At 50.1% G+C, this 18,114-nt stretch overlaps 1 protein-coding gene across 2 annotated transcripts in view; it reads left to right on the top strand.

The window, feature by feature from the left end:
* ADCK1 (aarF domain containing kinase 1) overlaps positions 1-18,114 on the top strand; it is a 132,213-nt gene that overhangs the window by 93,602 nt on the left and 20,497 nt on the right. For both annotated transcript variants that reach the window (XM_061429590.1, XM_061429591.1), the window contains 2 exons: positions 7,412-7,570; positions 14,982-15,098. In XM_061429590.1, the coding sequence (XP_061285574.1) occupies positions 7,412-7,570; positions 14,982-15,098 (276 nt within the window). The remainder of the gene's footprint in view (positions 1-7,411; positions 7,571-14,981; positions 15,099-18,114) is intronic.

Below are 18,114 nucleotides of genomic sequence, written 5' to 3' on the forward strand. Positions count from 1 at the left end.
TTGGGGGCTTAGAGATTCAGGGGAGAGCAGTAACTGATAGAGCTGGTGCAGGAGATGCCTGGAGGGACTGAGCCCCAAGGACACAGGCGGAAGTGTGAGGCTTTGGCAGACTTTGTTCTGGGGCTAGAGCTTTGTTCTTGAGGCTGGGTCCAGATGAGTGAGTGGGGCTGAGGGGGAAGGCAGGGACAGTGGGCAGCTGAGTTGTACCAGCCTGATAGCGTCTATTTTTTCCTCTGAAGTGGGAGGTAAGACCATCTGCTGAGAAGGAGAGGGTAGGAGGTGGCATGGAGGCTTGAGGGGGATGAAGGTTTGGAATCCTGCCGGGTGCACTGGAGAAGGATGCTGACCGGGACTCAGGAGCGGGGCTGCTGAGTGGCACTGGGCATCCACCTGGAAACCTGGGTTTTCTGACGCATCAGTCTGTGGTATGGAGCAGCCACAGATGGAAGCACACTGCCAGTCTTGGAGGGTCCCTGGGTGTTCCTGGAACCCCATGGCCACACCTGAGTTGGGCTGGAACCTGTCTCTGCCTGGTGGTACCAACAGGGCCCACGGGAGCTGGGAGGACAGCTGACATCTCTCCTCTGCCCAGAGCCTCTCCCCTCCCTAAGTAACGGTGGCCGTAAGGTCAACCGCAACAATAGCACTGGTGAAGATTTGGCATCTTCCTCCCTGAGATAAGCATCAGATGCTTTTCTTGAAATTACCAGCCATGTGGCCATGTGCTGAATACAGAGTAGCGGCTCCCTTGCAGTGGCTGGGGCTGGGATCTCAAGGTGGACTGGAAACCCGCACTCACCGCCTGCAGGAGAGAAGCTGGAAATGAGGCCTGAGGTCTTCCGTGGACCGCCAGCAGCAGCAGCAGCAGCGCAGAGTGGTACTGCCTTCTCATTGCGCTTGGCCTCTGGTGGGAAAAGCCTTAACTTGGTCACCCTTCTCTGGTTTACAACCAAGAAGCGCCAACTGGAAAGCTCATTTTGTTTTATATCTAAAATGAGCATGACTTTTTTTTTTCAGACCTAAATTAAGCCCAGACCTACACGGTGCCTTGATTTTAGTGATGATATATGTTTGGGTGTGCTTGGTGGGAAAGAATGATTTCTGAGAGGCGTTAGGACTGTCATACCTGCCAGAAACTTGGAGATAGAGGGGAGACAAAGCCGCTTTTCTGTAGAGCCTTCTGGTGCTTCTTTTCTTGCTAATTCCAGGTGTTGTGTGCCCTCGGACTTCTCTCCCACTGCCCACTATTGTCTCTATCTCCTCTTCAGCCCTGTGTTTGGTCCCGGCCTTGTCTTGAGAGGAAGAAAATTTGGGTAAAGTAGTTCATACTAAGGGGAGAGTGGCTCATAGGCTTAACTTCTGGATATTTGCAGTTTACGAAGTGGGCTTGTAAATCCAAACACATATCTGCTGTAAGGATAGAGGTTTACAAGAGTAAAACTTTTGAGAATAAGGAGGTGGGGACTACTGGCTATATCAGTTAGAATGCTTTTAGCTGCGTGTATCAGGAAATCCAACTGACAGTGGTCAATAGTAACCTATATTATCTCACATTTCAAGACATCTACAAGTAGGGTCAGCTGTTTCAGGGTTGACTAATCCAGCACTTCACTGAGGTTTTTAAGGACCTAGTTCTTTATGTCTTCCACTCTGCCAGCTCAGCTTCCTGGCTTGTCCTTCTAAGGTAGTGCTCCTCGTGGCCCTCAAACAGCTGCAGGGTTCCTGCCATTACCAGTGTCTTTCCTCATATTAAAGAATAGCCATTCAGTAGAATTTCTTTCAGTACTCATTGGCCAGAAGCAGGCCTACTCGCCCAAGCCTGAAGCAGTCTTGGCAAGAGGTTTGGGACCACTGTGACTGCCTCAGACCGATTGTGATTCACCTTCTCAGGCTAAGGTCTGCCTTCCTTGAAGGACATGAAACATGCACAAAATAGAGGTTCTTTTGGCCAGGAAGATGGGGAAATGAATGGCGTGTGGGTTGGCACCCAGGAGCATGTGCCACCCTGGTGTTCTGTGTCTCCTGTGAACCTGGGCCTTCTCCTGGGGAAGGAGACAGTGCTGGGGAGAGCTGCTGACTGGTGCCAGAGAATCAGAGACCGACTCTCAGTAAATGGTGATGAAGCTGATGGTGTCGGTGACTTTGCACAAAAGAGAAAGGCACAGCCAAGGGTGTTTTCAGCTTTGTCATCATCACCTGATATTGTCCCTTTAATAGTTGGGGCAACTCTACTTCTCGATGCACGGCCAGTGACTCTTATTGATTTGAGTGGCTGTCCGGAGCCAGACTAATTGGGCCCAGAGATTGGAACAATGATTCAGCAGCACGGGGTGAACTGACAAGTCAGAGTCTATCTGTCTGCTGGCGGGCTGGCTTTGCAGCAGTCCTTGCTTGCCCACCAGAGCCGGGAGCTTACTTAGCAGGCTGGGAATCACTGCCACTCTCCTGTCTGAGAACAGGGTGGGACTCAGCTGACCTGTGAGGCAGTGTTGAGACCACCATTCCCAGGTTTCCAGAGCACTACCCTGTATCACACCCTGTTACCTCTCAAGCTTCTGAACTTGGTAATGAATGCCCTGTGCTCTATCCTGAAGAATCTAACTCCTGACCAGGCCCTTCGTGTATCACCTGTCCCCAAGGTCTGCAACATTAGGGCGGGATGCTCAGATCTGAGCACCAGAATCCCATCCACCATTGGAAGGCCTCCGGCTCATACCCAGGGTCTCTAAAAATAAAGACCTGTGACAGTTATGTTTTTGATTTTTTTTGAACAACATTTTCAGTGCATGCTGTCTGTCATCTTGTTTCTTTTCTGAGTGTGTTGATTGAACAGTGGGTGGCTAGGTAATGTTTGTGTTGGCACAGAATCCAACAGCTGATTTTATTTTTTTAAATACATTTTTGAAAGCCCCAGAGATGTAGATCATCCCTTGGAAACTTCTCTTCACCCTGTAATTCTGTTTTCTAAACAGTCTGCACTTTAATAACTTATCTGAACAAAGATAAACCCCATGAACGGTAAGCTATTTACATCACTCTGAATTGATTTTCGATCCTTGTCGAACATCCATTTTTACCAGCTCGGATCCGTGCAGGCGTTCTGTTTAGTGTCCTGTTTTCCCGTGGACCATTATTTCTTTTATAATATATAATAAGTTGATAGCAGTAACTCGAATTTCAGTTGCATTTTACAGTTTACAAAGCCCCTTTTAGGCTTTATCTCAGGCTCTCTATTGTATTGTCCTATATTGTATTGCCTGAGAAGGACTGCGTAAAGAAAGAAGTGAAAGGAAGGAGAAAAAAAGTGGGTTCACGCCCTGCATTTGAAATTGCAAGCTGTGTGACCTTGAGAAATGCTTTAACCTCTTGGATCCAATTTCCTTCTCTGTGAAATGGGCAAGAAGAGGAAGAAATGAGAGCATGCATATCAAGTGCCTCATGGTGCGGTGCTTGTGTCTCAATAATGATAATTCCCATTGTTTTGCTATCATATATAGCAATCACTAATTTTCAAACTTTTATGTGACTCTCAATTTTTCCATTATGTTTCTGTGTGGTCCATAATTTAGTTTTTCTTCCTGGGAGCCAATAGTCCTGTAGGAAAATGATTTCATTATTCTCCCTTGAAGGAGAGAATAATCTATTCAACTATTAATTGTTGAATATACCCTGATTGATTAACAAGGCTTCAAGTGAAGTAGAATATTCTCAGACATTTCAAAACTGTGGTTCCCCCACATTCAGAGGTAATCCCTTCTTCCACCCAAATCTCTGAGGCGTACAGATGTAATCCATCTGCGTAATGCACATGTGAGCAGATAACTATTTCTGGGGAGAAGGCAGGCCTTTTGGAATGTTCATTTATTCACTCATTCATTCACATGAATATTCAGGAAACATCTGCTGAGTGTTGAATACGTGCTAGGCACTGGTGAAAACACTGGCAGTTGGAAGAATTTTATGAGAAGATGAATTTGGGAGAAAAATCAAAAAGTCAAATTGATAACAACACCTGTTTTATTTTAGTTGATTGCATCTGTTGTCAAGAAAGAAAAACATAAAAGAATCTACTTGGGGCAGGCTCTTCAGAAGGGAACTGAGTTAAAACAGGATGAAATGGAATTTCGTTTTCTTTTCTCAAGCTCAGAGAAGTCCAAAGTGGCAGCAGCCCAAACTGGTTTGGATTTGGATCAGATTTTTTTTTTTTTTTTTTTGGACCGGATGCCTCTTAACCTGACCTCAACCCTCCCTTTGAAGTTCAAGGGGTGATAAACCCCCGAATTATGTACAAAATTATGGGAGTATGTGTGTTTTCTGGGCTTGATTGCTGGCATCACATTTTCAAATCGGTGACTTCCTATAAAGGGGATGACGGCCTCTAAAACTACGAACCACTAACTTCCATGCAAACAGACCCTCTCATTTTAGAGTAACCAAGGGAGTGACTTGCCAACCACCACAGAATGGTTTGGAAACCAGTTTTATGAGTCCTGCAAAGTCCCAGGGGTTATGAATTAGTTTACTAACTTATTAGCAATTAATATCAACCAATAAAACCTTTGACTGCTTTTATGATTAATGATATAAAGTATCAATAATAACCAATAGTATTCGTAAGGACTAATTACATAATTGATTGATAACAGAAAAATCTTTAAGGTGCCTTTCAGGGCTGTTTGGATATTAATGATAATTTGAAATTTCACAAATGACAGTGACCAGACAGTCAGCAATGAGGAGGTAGTGTGTGGCCACAGAAGCCTCATCGCCTGATGTAGACCCCACTTGGCTACATGTGGGTCTCTGTGTGTACCTACGGCTGGTCCAGGGTCATTATCTAGAAGGTAATCAGTAAATACATTTTGGCTGAAAAAGATGAGTGAGACTCACTGTGGCTCCTTCCTTGTCCCTCCTGGATGGGAAGGTCTGGAACCTGTGCTGGAGCAAAACACACAAGGGCTTCCCAGATGGTGCTAGTGGTAAAGAACCCACCTGCCCATGCAGGAGACATAAGAGATGCAGGTTCAGTCCCTGGATTGGGAAGATCCCCTGGAGGAGGCCATGGCAACCCACTCCAGTATTCTTGCCTGGACAATCCCATGGACAGAGGAACGTGGCGGGCTACAGTCCATGGGGTTGCAAAGAGTCGGACATGACTGGAGCGACTTAGCATGCAGCATGCAAAGCACACAAGAGGCTTCTTGCTTGAAACTTGGAGCCTAGAGACTGGAGTTCAGGTGCCTCAGATGACAGCTGTGCCCTCGGCATGGGCCGGGCAGGTGCTTCTGTTTGCTGTGTACCAGCTCTGCTTCCCCTCGGGTGGCAGCCAAGGTGAGGGCACGGTGACGAGACGTGGTGCCCAGATCTGAAACAGTCAGGCCCTTGCCGTTGCCACCTCTCCGTTCTTGTTTCATGTGACACCAAAAGAAACAAAACATAAACTAAATCGATTATCATAAGGTCACAGGTCTAGCCCATGAAAGACTAGACAAGCCTTAAAAGAAATTAGACTGCAGCCAAATGTAATTAAAGAGGGTTTGAGAGAAATTGAGTATAATAACCCTGTGTGATGATTCTTACAGAATGGCGTCTGGTACATTGCCTCGGACATAGGATTTAAAAACAAAGCTGTAAATGCCTTGTAGTTAATGGCCCTGCTCTGGATTTATTTCACTGCGCCGTGTGTGCCTAATCCAGTGTTGGAATCATATCAGAGACCAGGGCAAACAAAAGCAGGAGATAAGACTTGTGACTGGGACCCAGCAAGGCCTTCTGGGTGGAGTGGGTGGTGTTTTGGTCAGCTTTGGCTGCTGCCACAAAATACCATCGATTGGGAGGCTTAAACCACAGACACTTATTTCTCCCAGTTCTGGAGGCTGGGAAGTCCAGGCTCGAGGTGCTGGTTGATTCTGTTCCCAGGGGGAGCTTCTTCCTGGCTGTAGACAGATGGCTGCCTGCTCTCTGTGACCTTGCCTGGCAGGGAAGTGGGGAGCTTTGGTCTCTCTCTTCTTATAAGGACACTAACCTGTCATGTGGGCCTCACCTTCATGGTCTCTTCTAGGCCCAATTACTTTCCAAAGACTGCACCTCTGAACACCGTCTCCCTGAGGTTAGGGCTTGACATATGAATCTGGGGGGCTACATAAGCATTACGTTTCCTTAACAGTGGAGGAAGGTCTCTTGGTAGCAATAGGCCCACGGTTCTTGAGTTCTTGCTCCTTGTCCTTCTGCTCTGACCAGGGCCAGAGATGGGGATTCTCAGAGGACTTGGACCATAATCTATACCAAGAATCACAGATGAGTCAGTGGTTCTCCCCAGGCCTGACTTTGAATACCAACAGGAGGGTTTATAGGAGAGCAGGAAAGTTGCCTTCTGCCCCACTCCAGCCCAATGCTGGAACATTTCCCATGGCCCCAGCCTTACCCTTGCTTTGTAACTATAGAGCCATTGTTTGTGAACTTGTGAGACTATCTCAGATCCAGAGCTCCGGTGGTGGGGTAGCCTCAGAACTGAGTCCGTGCCCACAGAGGGGCTGTGCTGTGCCCTGCAGATATCTCTGGGCTCTGGTTCTGTGCCAGTCATGTTTCTTTCACATCATTAAATTGACAACTGAAATGTCAGATAAGTCGTCTAAAACTCCCTCTTTCATCACATCCTGACTCAAGAATCCACAGTGGGCCCAGATCACTAGAAATCCAAGCTTTTCATCCGAGTGGACAAATCCCTTATCTCTTACTCCTCTTGTCATGTCCACCCTTGGTTTCGTATTCCGATATAATTTTTTATCATGAAATATTTTGGATGTACAAAAAGCATAAAAGATATTATAAATGCTCAGGTACCAACCACTCAGCTGAAGAAATAGATAGAATGCAGTTACAGCCGGGCCCCCTCCCAAGGCCCTTTATTGACAGGACCACGAAGCACAAATCTAGGAGCTGCAAAGCCAGTAGTTCAGTGATGTGCTTAAGAGCAAGGGTTTGGGGGCTGAGTAGACCCAGGGGGAATTCTGAATCTGGGCTTCCTTGCTGGGCACATTTAGAAAAAAATTGTATAACCTCTGAGAGCCTCAACTTTTTTCATCTGTAAAATGGGGCTGAAGAGTGTATACCTCCTAGAGTTGCTGTGAAGACTAAATGGAGGAATAAGGTGAGTAATAGCACTTACCCAGTGCTGGGCAAGTGGGGAACACCCAGCAAAGGATGGAAGTGGTTTCTGCTGGCGGTTGTTGGGCTTTTATATCTGGGATTTGGATTACAGAGATGGGCCCCAGGGGGCCACTTTCCCACCCATCCTTATTCCAGGGGAGGCCTGGGGACTTGTCAACGCCCTGACCAGGCAGGAGGACAGGGACTAGACTGCCCTTGGTGGGAGTCATGGACTGGCTGATGGGGTGCTTGTGGGTTTCAGGTGCTTGTCCTGGCTGTGAAGCAGCTGTTTCCAGAGTTTGAGTTCATGTGGTTGGTGGATGAAGCCAAGAAGAACCTGCCTTTGGAGTTGGATTTCCTCAATGAGGGAAGGAATGCTGAGAAAGTGGCCCAAATGCTGAAGCACTTTGACTTCTTAAAGGTAAGAAGGCAGGGCCGTGGGGGCCTGGTGGTTGGGCAGAAGAGTACAGGGGAGGACTGGTCCCAGCCCTGAACATCTCCCCTTGCAGGACCCACAGCGGGTGTCTCCTTCTTGGGTGAGGGAGGATGACTGATTTGTCCCTGGTGATGCGTGTTCAAGCCCTTGAAGTCTAAGTTACAAATTACCAAAGGGGACTGTTGACCTGTCAAGCAAACTGATGTCTATGGAATGGTCTACAATTGCAAGACCCTGAGCCCTCCTGAGGGCCTGTAAGCCACAGTCTTAGCCTCCATGAATCATGGGTTGATGACACTGAGGATGATGGTAATGGTGATGATAGCTAACGTTACTGTGCTCTGACGTGTTTCCTAAAACTTTATTATATCAGCTCACTGAATACACAGGTCTGTAACACATGTCCTAGAAATCTCCACTGTTTGCAGAATGGCACAGCAGAAACCACAGGGTTTATGGGCAAAAAGGGGGTTAGGCTTACAACACTCAAAAATGTCACCAGTGATCCAGAAAATAAAAGCAGATGGGAACCTAATGAAATGCGAGCATACCTTGGCACACGTTAAATGGCTAAGAAATACAGAAGACCACAGCACACATGGCACTTTACTGGACACGGGCTTGCAGAAATGGGCGTCAGAAGATTTGCTGCTTGGGAGTTACTGTGAAGAGGTGGTAGCGGGGGTCATCTGAAATTGAACAGAAGTTGTGGGGGGCTGTGACCCATCACACACATGGCAATGTTTGTGTGCCTGCTTTGGGTGTTCCTGTTTGGATCAGCCGGATACAAGTTTTCTGCACTTCCGAGTATTTTTCATGGATAGTGCTGCACCATCAACAAATGTAAAATCTGTGTTATGATCAAATTGTTCCCTCATGTATCTATTACATTGGAACAGATTCGTGTTTTCAGGTATTTACTAGAACTGCTGACATGATAGGTGACACTTACCTTGGGAGACAACATCCGATGACGCATAGTCCCAGCTCAGTGAGAGATCCTGCTTTAAGGATTCAGAAGAAGGGGCTTCCGGGTGGAGCATGGCAGGGAAGGCTCTGCTGAGGAGTCGGCCTTGGAGCTGGTCTTGGAGGACTGTCCTGATGTTCCCCACAGGTCCCATGGAGATTGGAACGAGACAGATCAAGCCCATGGCACTTGCTCTTCCAACATGTTTTGTGGTGGGGTTTGGACCCATTTACCGGGGGTACCCCTTTCGTCACAGCAATGCGGGGATCAGAAGCCTCTGGTGTCTATGTGGAGAGCTTGGCTTTCAACTCTTGGAAGAGATCCATTCTCTGCTTTTCCGCTGGAGAGGCCTGGAGATTGTGGGAAGATGGGGCGCAGGGCTCCGGGTCCTAGTTCTGGAGCAAATGGTCAAGTGGGGCTCTTCCTGGGCAGGGTGTCTCAGCACGTGAACTGGAAGGTCTCCTGCTTGGGACTGAAGTGTCCAAGTGGCTTCTAAAGACATCCTGAGAAGCCGGAGGCAGTGATTTATACTTACGCTCTCCAGTTTGATTAACAGAGGTGGGGAGGGTGTGTCTACACTAGCTGCCTGAGAATCCTAAATCTTGGTCCATGGGATGAAGACCCACAACTCGGGTGATCGGTGTGGTGTCTTGAGACACTGATTTGGTGGATGGTGTAGCCACTGGCAAAGTTCAGCTCTTTGAGTGAGTCGGGTCTGGCAAGACGCTCCCGGCCTGCTTGACGGGCTGGTCCTTACACAGCCCTACAAGGGAAATGCCACTGTGTGTGCAGACCTTCTTTTGGGTACAAATCCAGATGATCTGGTACCAATTCAATGAAAACTTGGCTTTCTCACACAAGTGATAATATTAACTGATAAGCGTTGTTGTCGGGTCTAAATGACTCTTCCGCTTACCTATTCCTTTTGTTTCATTCCGTTATTCCACATTTATCGAGCACTTCCTGAGCCTGTGGTTGTGCTAGGATCTGGGGGTGTGTAGATTAAGCCAGAGATGGTTGGCTCCTGCCTGAGAAGACTTCCCATTTGGTGGGGGACACACACACAGTGGGTTCTGTAGTTCAGATTGTTGGCACTATGGCAGAGACTGATCTCTGTTTCTGTGGGTGCCCAAGAGGAAGTATCTAATTCTGCCCAGATAAGGAGCTCAATGGGGGAATCCAAGAAGTGTTGATTGTGCAAGGGGATAGGCAGAAGTTACTGAATGTTTCTTCTGTGGCTCTGAGTACTAGGCAGACACAGGGACGCGAGGTCCTTCCAAAAACCATCATCCCATTTTACAGATGGCAGTCTTAGAGGAGAAGAGCTGGGGTACAAACAGCATTTTCTGACTTCAACTGTGGTGCTCGTCTAAGGACATTCTGTTGCCTCTTACCCAGCAGGGGTGGTCCTCGGCGCCAGTACTGTGAGCCAGACAAACAGAACCATCTCCTCCACTGTTCCCATGGAAACAGCAAAATTGTCCCCTGGCTGGGGCCAACTAGCATCTGTCAGACCAAGACATGTAATAATAATAATAACACAAATTTTTGAAACGAGGATGCCAAATGGGTGAATAATTAATGTAACGATTTGACCTGCTGCTTCTCAAGCCTGCACCCCGTTCCTAAGAGAATGGTGGAATTAAGGCTCCCGAGTAATTAATTTTGCCTAAACACATAACAAGTGGGAAGCAAATTTTGCGCCGCGCACCCAGTTCAGCTCTTCAAACAGGAGATAGATTGCTTTGCACACTGGCACCCCATCACAACATCTGTGCGTAATTAAGCCTCAGCGCAGAGTTTACCTCTCGGTGTGTGAGGCCTCTTCCAGTGGGTTTAATAACCTCAGCCCTGTGCTATAAATCGCCGCACCTCAGACGAGCACCGAATGCAAATGCACGTCAGGGAGACTGGGCCAAGGTGAGGGGGCAGCCAGGCCGAACGGTCAAGACCAGGGCGTTTGTGGATCTGGCATCAGAGTGTGTGGGAGGCGACAGGACAGGCAGTGAGGTCTGCGACTGACCTTGGGGACAGCTGGGCCAAGATAGAGGCAAACGCCTTAAAAACACAGGGTTTGGGACTGCAAGGGATGGGAGCGAGTCTGTATACGGGAAGGAGGGGCTTGGTGGGGGGTTGTCTCTGGAGCAGGGGCCCCTCCAGGGTTCTCTAGTGCTGGGTCAGGAACATCTCCTGGAGGAGGAGATGGCAGTCTGCTCCAGTATTCTTGCCTGGGAAGTCCATGGACAGAGGAGCCTGGTGGGTATTGCCAAGTGCATGGGGTTGCAAAGAGTTGAACACCACTGAGCAACTGAGCACACAAGGGGCCTGGGACTCTCTCGAAACTGGGGGCAAACCCTGCCAGGATGAGCATGCTTCTGGTGAAATAACTTTCTAAGGATCTCAAAGATTAAGAGGAACTGATGTCTAGTTATTAATACTGTATCCGTTAATTTTTTTTTACATGGCTAGGCTGTGTTAGACATTTTTTAAAGTACTTTATGTCTGTTTACTCATTGGTTCCCTCTTTTTCGGCCATGGGGTGCAGCACGTGGGATCCTAGTTCCCCAACCAGGGATCGAACCCCTGAGCCCTGCGTTGGAAGTGTGGCATCTTAAGCACTGGACCACCAGGGAAGTCCCTGTATATTTCCTCCTTAATCCTTACACAACCCCACAAGAGAAATGCCATTATTAACTCCATGTCAGCCTCGGGGAAGATGAGGCCCAGAGAGATGAAGCCACTCGTCCAAAGTCATACAGCTTCCTGGGAAAGGGCAGAGGCAGCCTGGCCCCAGGCTCACCTGTTAAACCACTGTGCTCTGGTCCCTCTAGAATAATTGATGGGCAGATCTGAGTTTGTGGCTCAGCTGGTAAAGAATCCACTGGCAAGGCGGGAGAACTGGGTTCGATCCCTGAGTTGGGAAGATTCCCCTGGAGAAGGGAAAGGCTACCCACTCCAGTATTCTGGCCTGGAGAATTGCAAAGGTTTCTGGGGTTGCGAAGAGTTGGAAGCGACTGAGCAACTTTCACAAAACAATCACAACAGTCTGAGTTATGCTGAGCTGTCTGTAGCATCAACTCTCAGCCTTGGTTCTGTATCAGAACCACCTGTGAAATTCTCTGTGGCTGTCGTATGGCGGCTGCTGTGCTGCTGAGCACCAGGACCTCATCCATGCCTGTAGGAAGCAGGGAACGTTGCTTTCATTGTAATTGTCATCAGCCTTTTACAGGCAAGGGAACCGCTGCTCAGAGAGATTATGCAACTTACCCAAGTCACACAGCTTGGCAGAGGCAGAGCTGGGGCTCCAGCCTGGCCATCTGACTGCAGGCCTGTGCCCTGCTCCACTGGCCTCAGGTTCGGGGAGCTCCGTGGCCCCAGATGATGCCCAGACGTGCCAGGCCTTCCTTCCCAGGTATGCTTGCCAGGCACCAGAACAAAGAGGAAGCGCAGGTCAGGGCCCGTTAATGAGGCTGAGGTCAAGGTCTTGGGCTGGAACTTTCCCTCCTCTCTGTTCTCCTTCTTAGGGTCACGATTGGCTCTCGTATGGGGGGCAGACGGGGCCTACAGGGGTGGGCCCTCCTGCTGTGAGGAGGTGGACCCCCCCCAGACCCAGAGGTCCTGAGGGCCGGGTGTGACCCTGCCTCTGGGGTCAGCAGGCACCTTGACTGCGAGCCTCCCAGGTTGATTTTTGTTTGGGCAGGGGACAGGGTGGTTCTTATTGCCTCTTTCAAAATTTTTCTCCTTCATTTTCCCTTCTTTGATGGAAAAAGCTGAGAAAGGAATGATGGTGAAACATGAGTGTTGGGGTGAAGTGAATTTCACCTGGTGCCCCTTAACCCTCCTGCTCACGTGCTGATTTAGGGGCAAGTTGCTTGATCTTGTATCCCGTCAGGCCAAGTGTCTCCTAACTGAGCAGGAAGCACTTTTGCATTTTGCAGTCATTTCTGTGTTACATCCATCGAGGGGCAACCGCAGCCCTCTCTGAGCTCCCACGACAAACCCCTCTGCCTTGCTTTTTTTCTGGCGGGGATGGGGGTGGGTGCTGTCTCTGCTGTTTCAGAGCTAAGCAGTGCCTCCTCAGACACACATCTATTGTGAGGCTGGGTTGGCTGCATTTGGAGGGAGACCTGAGGGAAAGGTAGGGGATGGGGTCTCAGCACACTTAGAACCCTGACCAAAACCCAGGCAGTCTCCAGCCTTGGGGTTTTCTCTTTGCATCTCTGGCTCTTGCATGGCTGTTTTCCATGTTGCTCCAGGCAGGCACAGAGGGGTGTCTGACAGCGAGTCTCTAGAGCCCCAGGCACCCCACTGTCAAGCTTCAGCCCCAGGCATACCGGGGGAAAGACTTAACCCCCAAGTATGTCCCTTTTACTTGGAAGCCTCAAACAGCATCTTCCCTGGTGGCTCAGCTGGTAAAGAATCTGCCTGCAATGCGGGAGACCTGGGTTCGATCCCTGGGTTGGGAAGATCCCCTGGAGAAGGGAATGGCTACCCACTCCAGTATTCTTGCCTGCAGCATTCCATGGACAGAGGAGCCTAGCAGGCTACAGTCCATGGGATTGCAAGGAACTGGACACGACTGAGCTGCTTTCACTTTCTTTCAAACAGCAGCAACAAACTTGTACTCGTATTTTTAAAGAGACTTTTTAAAAAATGCCAAGCGAGACCGACTTTTAAGTTCAAAGTGACATAGGGTCCCAGATTTCTCCATTGGTCTAGATTTTTAAATGGCAAAAACCGCAGGAAAGGAGTAAACAAAATGATGCCTTGGTTTCAGTAGGAAATTTGTTCCAGAGGGTTCTCCTGTATGTACGGCCCGCTTTGTCCCCAGTACTCCTTATTGAGATGGAGCAGGAAGAGTCTCCTTCCTTTTCTTTCTTTTATTTTGGCCATGCCCAGGGCATGCAGAATCTCAGTTCCCTGACCAAGGATCAAACCTGTCCCCCCTGCATTGGGAGCCCAGACTTTTGAACACTGGACCACCAGGGAAGTCCCACAGTCTCCTTTTTAATGAGAAAAACAGAGGCATGGAGGATTTAAGTGGCTAGATTCAAACACAACAGTTGTTAGTAGAGCGGGGAGCAAAAAAAGTTTCTTGGCTCAAGCCTGCTGTCTTACTGCTATGTGAACTTTGAGAGCTGGGATGAGGGAAGAACTTATTCCCCCTAATCGCTTGAATTAGCTGCCCTTGCTTCTTTATCTGTAACTGGAATAAGCCCATGAAGTTGTTGGGGAATTGTGGCATGCTGAAAGCCTGGTCCTTCCTCCTTCCTGACATCGGTGGGACTCATAGGTGTCACTCACTCACATGGCACTCGGCAGTCCTTGGTACAGCCCAACATCTTGGCTGCTTCTAGGGAAATCTAGTATCTTTTTGGTTATTGGGTGTCCTTAGAATCAGAGGGAATTAGAGAGTATATCAGTTAGGAATGCATTTGTTTGTACATAACTGACAGCTCCATCTAGAGTGTTTTAAACAAAAAGAATGTATTTTCCTCACATAACAGGAAGACTTGCCGCAGTTGCCTGTTGATATTGTCTCAGTGGTCTGACGGTGTCAGAACTGGGATCTCTGTGATTTTCTTAGAATTTTCCTCATGGTTATAAAACAGCTGCTGCAGCTCCAGGTATCACTTCACTCTCAAGGTAGGAAGAGAAGGGTAAGAAGAGTTGCAATATTTATAAACATCCCTTTTTGTTAAGAAAGTAAAAGCCTTCCCACATCCTCTAGCAGACCTCCACTTGTGACTCACAAGCCAGAACTGTGTCACATGGCCATAACTACTGCAAGGCAGGCAGGGAAAGTATTTCGTTTTTCCTGGGGAAGAGGAGGATTGGGAATAGGTGTTGGGTTAGGCTTCAGCACACTGTCTGCCACAGAAGGCTTGCAGGGAACGGTCATGAGAAAACTCAGGACTTCCTAACTGAAAAATTTATCACCGGGTTAAAATTTATTCATTCACGTATATAATAATTACACCCATTGTACAGGTGTTGAAACTGAGGCAGAGTGTTTATATTCACATGAGGAGCCTGAAATAAGCCTGGTGAGAGAGAAATAGCTTTTAACCCCAACTGTGGCTCAGATTTGAGAGGTTCCATGTACTTCCCCCTAAGCCCCACTTTTAGTGTGTGCCCTTCATTGTGTCTGGAAGGCACTGAGGAAGGCGGGGAACTTATTCTCTGGTCCCCAAGCAGGAGGGTCCCTGGGGGAGGCCTGGGGCCTTTCTGGGGGAGGCGGAGCAGCCTGCCCTTCCTTCTCGGCCTGCCTCCTGCCTTCCCTGCCCCTCTCTGCTGGGGTCTCTCTGGGCCTTCCCTCCTGTTCCCGGAAGGTGTGTGAGCTGATGTCTGGCCCACGTGCCTATCTGTAGCCCTTGCCCAGAGCCCCCAGCCTCCCAGCCCTTCCTGACCTGCGCTCTCCCACTCCAGGTCCCCCACATCTACTGGGAGCTGTCCACCAAGCGGGTGCTTCTGATGGAGTTTGTGGATGGCGGGCAGGTCAACGACAGGCACTACATGGAGCGGAACAAGATTGACGTCAACGAGGTGAGTCGAGCGCGCTCTGCTGCGGGCGGGGTCTGCCCGGTGAGGGCAGATGTGTCCAGGGGAGGTCTCACGGCCTGGAAGCGGGGCCTGTCTTTTCTGAAGAGTTATTAAATCTCTGGAGCATGAAGCAGCCTTCCAGGTGCTTTAGGGCAGCCCTCCACCCATCTCCTGAGCCAGGCTTGGCAGCGGGCAGTGGGGTGCGGGCACGCGCTGGGCCCCTCCCACAGGCCCTGCCTGAACAGGGGATTATCACCATCTGTCTTGTGTCATCCGAGCCCCACAGCTTGCAGAAATGTGAGAACAGTGGTGCAGACTCTCAGGACTTAATCTTCCATCCTGCGGGGCCTGGACACACCTCCTGCCCTTCCTGGGTCTCCAGGTATCAGGCAGAGAGGACATAGCTGGAGCCGGTGAGTAGCCTAGAGCTGAATACAGAAGGGCTTCTGTCTCCTGCCTGCCACTCCCCGGCCTTCAGGGAGCGCTAGCTGGTGGGCTGGGGGGCCTGAACCCCATTTCCTTCTTCTTGGTGACCAGGGGGTCCCACAGATAGGGGTAGAGGGGGGGACCTTTTCACCAGAGTTCATCATTGTTTAGCCCCTACTCTGTGCGAGGGGTGTGGGTTCAGAGGGGAACCAGACACAGTTCCTTTTGTCAAGGATTTCCCAGCCCAGCATTGGAGTCGGTCACACAACTGCATCCTTAGCACCATCCTTCAGGCAGCGAGGGGTGTGAGCCCGTCCCCAGGGCGCCACACGGAAAAAGTGCTCACCGCTTCCCCAGGTCAGCTTCCCCAGCTGTCTGAGTGGGGATTTTCCAGACATGTGTGTGCGTGTGTGCATGTGTGTGCGTGTGTGTGTGTGCATGTGTGTGTGTGTGTGTGTGCGCGCGCACGTCTCAGGGTGGCAGAGTTGTGGGAGCAGAGGGGTGTTGCAAGGAAGGGCAGAGGAGTGGCGAGGTTCTGCAGGGCTGCGGGCAGATGGAGCAGAACTCGGCCGTGACCCCAAGGTCCTGGGGAGTCCCTGAAGGGTGAGGGGTGCAGTGACATGCCCCACGTGGCTGGTGAGGGGAAGGAATGCAAGGGACAACCAGAGCTAGTAGAAGTAAATGCTCTTCCCTACTTTATCCAGGGCAACACACAAAGATGAGCCTAGGGTCCCCGTAGGGGGACAGCCCAGGACAAAGCCACTTCTTGGCTCCGCAGATGAGCCAGGAGACGTGGCCGGAGAGTGTGCAGCTTGGGAGCCCAGGCCTCAGTGCCAGTGTGGCCTCCGTCAGCGGGGACAATGAGAGCTCCATTTGTAACGACGGTCGTGATGACCACAGGTTTGTGCACCACCGCACTTAGAACAGTGCGTGGTGTGTGCTGAGCTCTCCAGCATGGTAGCAAGATTATTGTCCTCACTCTTTGGGCTTGTCCTTTTCTCCCTTATCCCGTATCTCCTCTTACTGTTCCTGTTTGCTGAACGCCTAACACCCTGTGCCAGGCCCTTTCCTCCATAAACATCTCAGAAGGGAGGCCTGCATGCCTTCATCTTGCAGGTGAGGCATCAGAGATTCAGAGAAGGAGGGTGCGTTGCCTGAGGTCAGACAGCTCATAGAGCTAGAATTAGCTCTCTGACTCCACGTCTCTCTGACTCCAGGACTCCTCTTGGTTCATAAAAAATGAAAGTGAAATCGCTCAGTTGTGTCCGACTCTTTGAGACCCCATGGACTGTAGCCCACCAGGCTCCTCTGTCCATGGGATTCTCCAGGCAAGAATTCTGGAGTGGGTTGCCATTTCCTTCTCCAGGGAGTCTTCCCGACCCAGGGATCGAACCCAGGTCTCCCACATTGCAGGCAGATGCTTTACCCTCTGAGCTACCAGGGAAGTTCATAAAAGAAGAGGCTGCCAAGAGCATGGCTGGGAAAGGTGAGCCACAGCTGGCCTTGTCCTCCGGGGACCAGCCGTTGGCCCCTGACTTGGGAAACAGGGCTCCTGGAATGCTTCGGGGGGCCTCTTGGGCTGGCGAGGAGGCTGGAGGGGCCTCCCTACTCCCTGCCCTGCTTCACCTGGGGGCAGCTCGGCCATCGCGAGTTGCCTGTTGGGCTTTCCTGGAGAACAGTCCTGTTCCAGTTCAGACCTCTGCTTTAGAGATAGGCAGAAGCCCAGAGACAAAGGGCTCTCCTGGGGTCACTCGGCAGGAGCAGAGCTCGGAGCTTCTGACGCCTGCTGCCCTCACCGTTGGCTGGAGGGTGTCTGGGCAGTGCTCCCTGCAGAGGAGGGTGCGGTGAGACCTGCTCGCCTTCCTCTCGCACCCTTGGTTGGGATGCGGGTACATTCCTGCCTCTAGCCAGGGCTGGTTTGTCCTTTGTCCACCAGTACCCTGAGTACAGAGTCTTTGGTGCCAGGGAGGAGGGGAGGGGAGGGGAGGGGAGGTTACCTCTTGTTTATCCTAGTCGTAAAGGGGAGCAGGGTCTCTCTGCCTGCCGAGTAGGGCAGACCCCAAGGGCTTCAAGTTACTGGAATTTACTTCCTGCCAGCAGCAGTGGGCTTCTCGTGCCAGCTGCACCCCTGAATCCATTCATCTCTTGGGGTCCAGTGAGCCCAGAGCTGTGATGGTGTTTAACCAGAGGCAGCTCTGATTTTCAAAGTGCACACAGAGATTTGCTCTGAATTGCTTGCTCCTGGCTGAGTGAGGCTACCTGGGAGAAGGCTGGAGGTGGCTGGTGGGAGCTGGGGCTGGGTGATGTCCTCTGGGGGCCTGGGCTCGACAGCTCCGACTTCAACCCTCTTGAATCAGCTTTGCAGATAAAGCCGGTGTTCTGTGCAGAGCAGACTCTGGTGGACATCCTATGAATTAGCAGACAAATTAAGCCAGCCTCGTGCCCTGGGTTGACCTCTATGAGGCAAGGTTGGAGTAGAGTGTTGGTTTTTATTTTCTGTGAACATGCAAAGTCCGGCAGGCTGATATCAATCTGGTCTGGGAAAAACAATAGCAATAATTATTATTAGCAGCTCAGTTCAGTTCAGTTGCTC

The sequence above is a fragment of the Bos javanicus genome, chromosome 10, assembly GCF_032452875.1.
Source record: "Bos javanicus breed banteng chromosome 10, ARS-OSU_banteng_1.0, whole genome shotgun sequence".
In the NCBI taxonomy this organism is placed as follows: domain Eukaryota; kingdom Metazoa; phylum Chordata; class Mammalia; order Artiodactyla; family Bovidae; genus Bos; species Bos javanicus.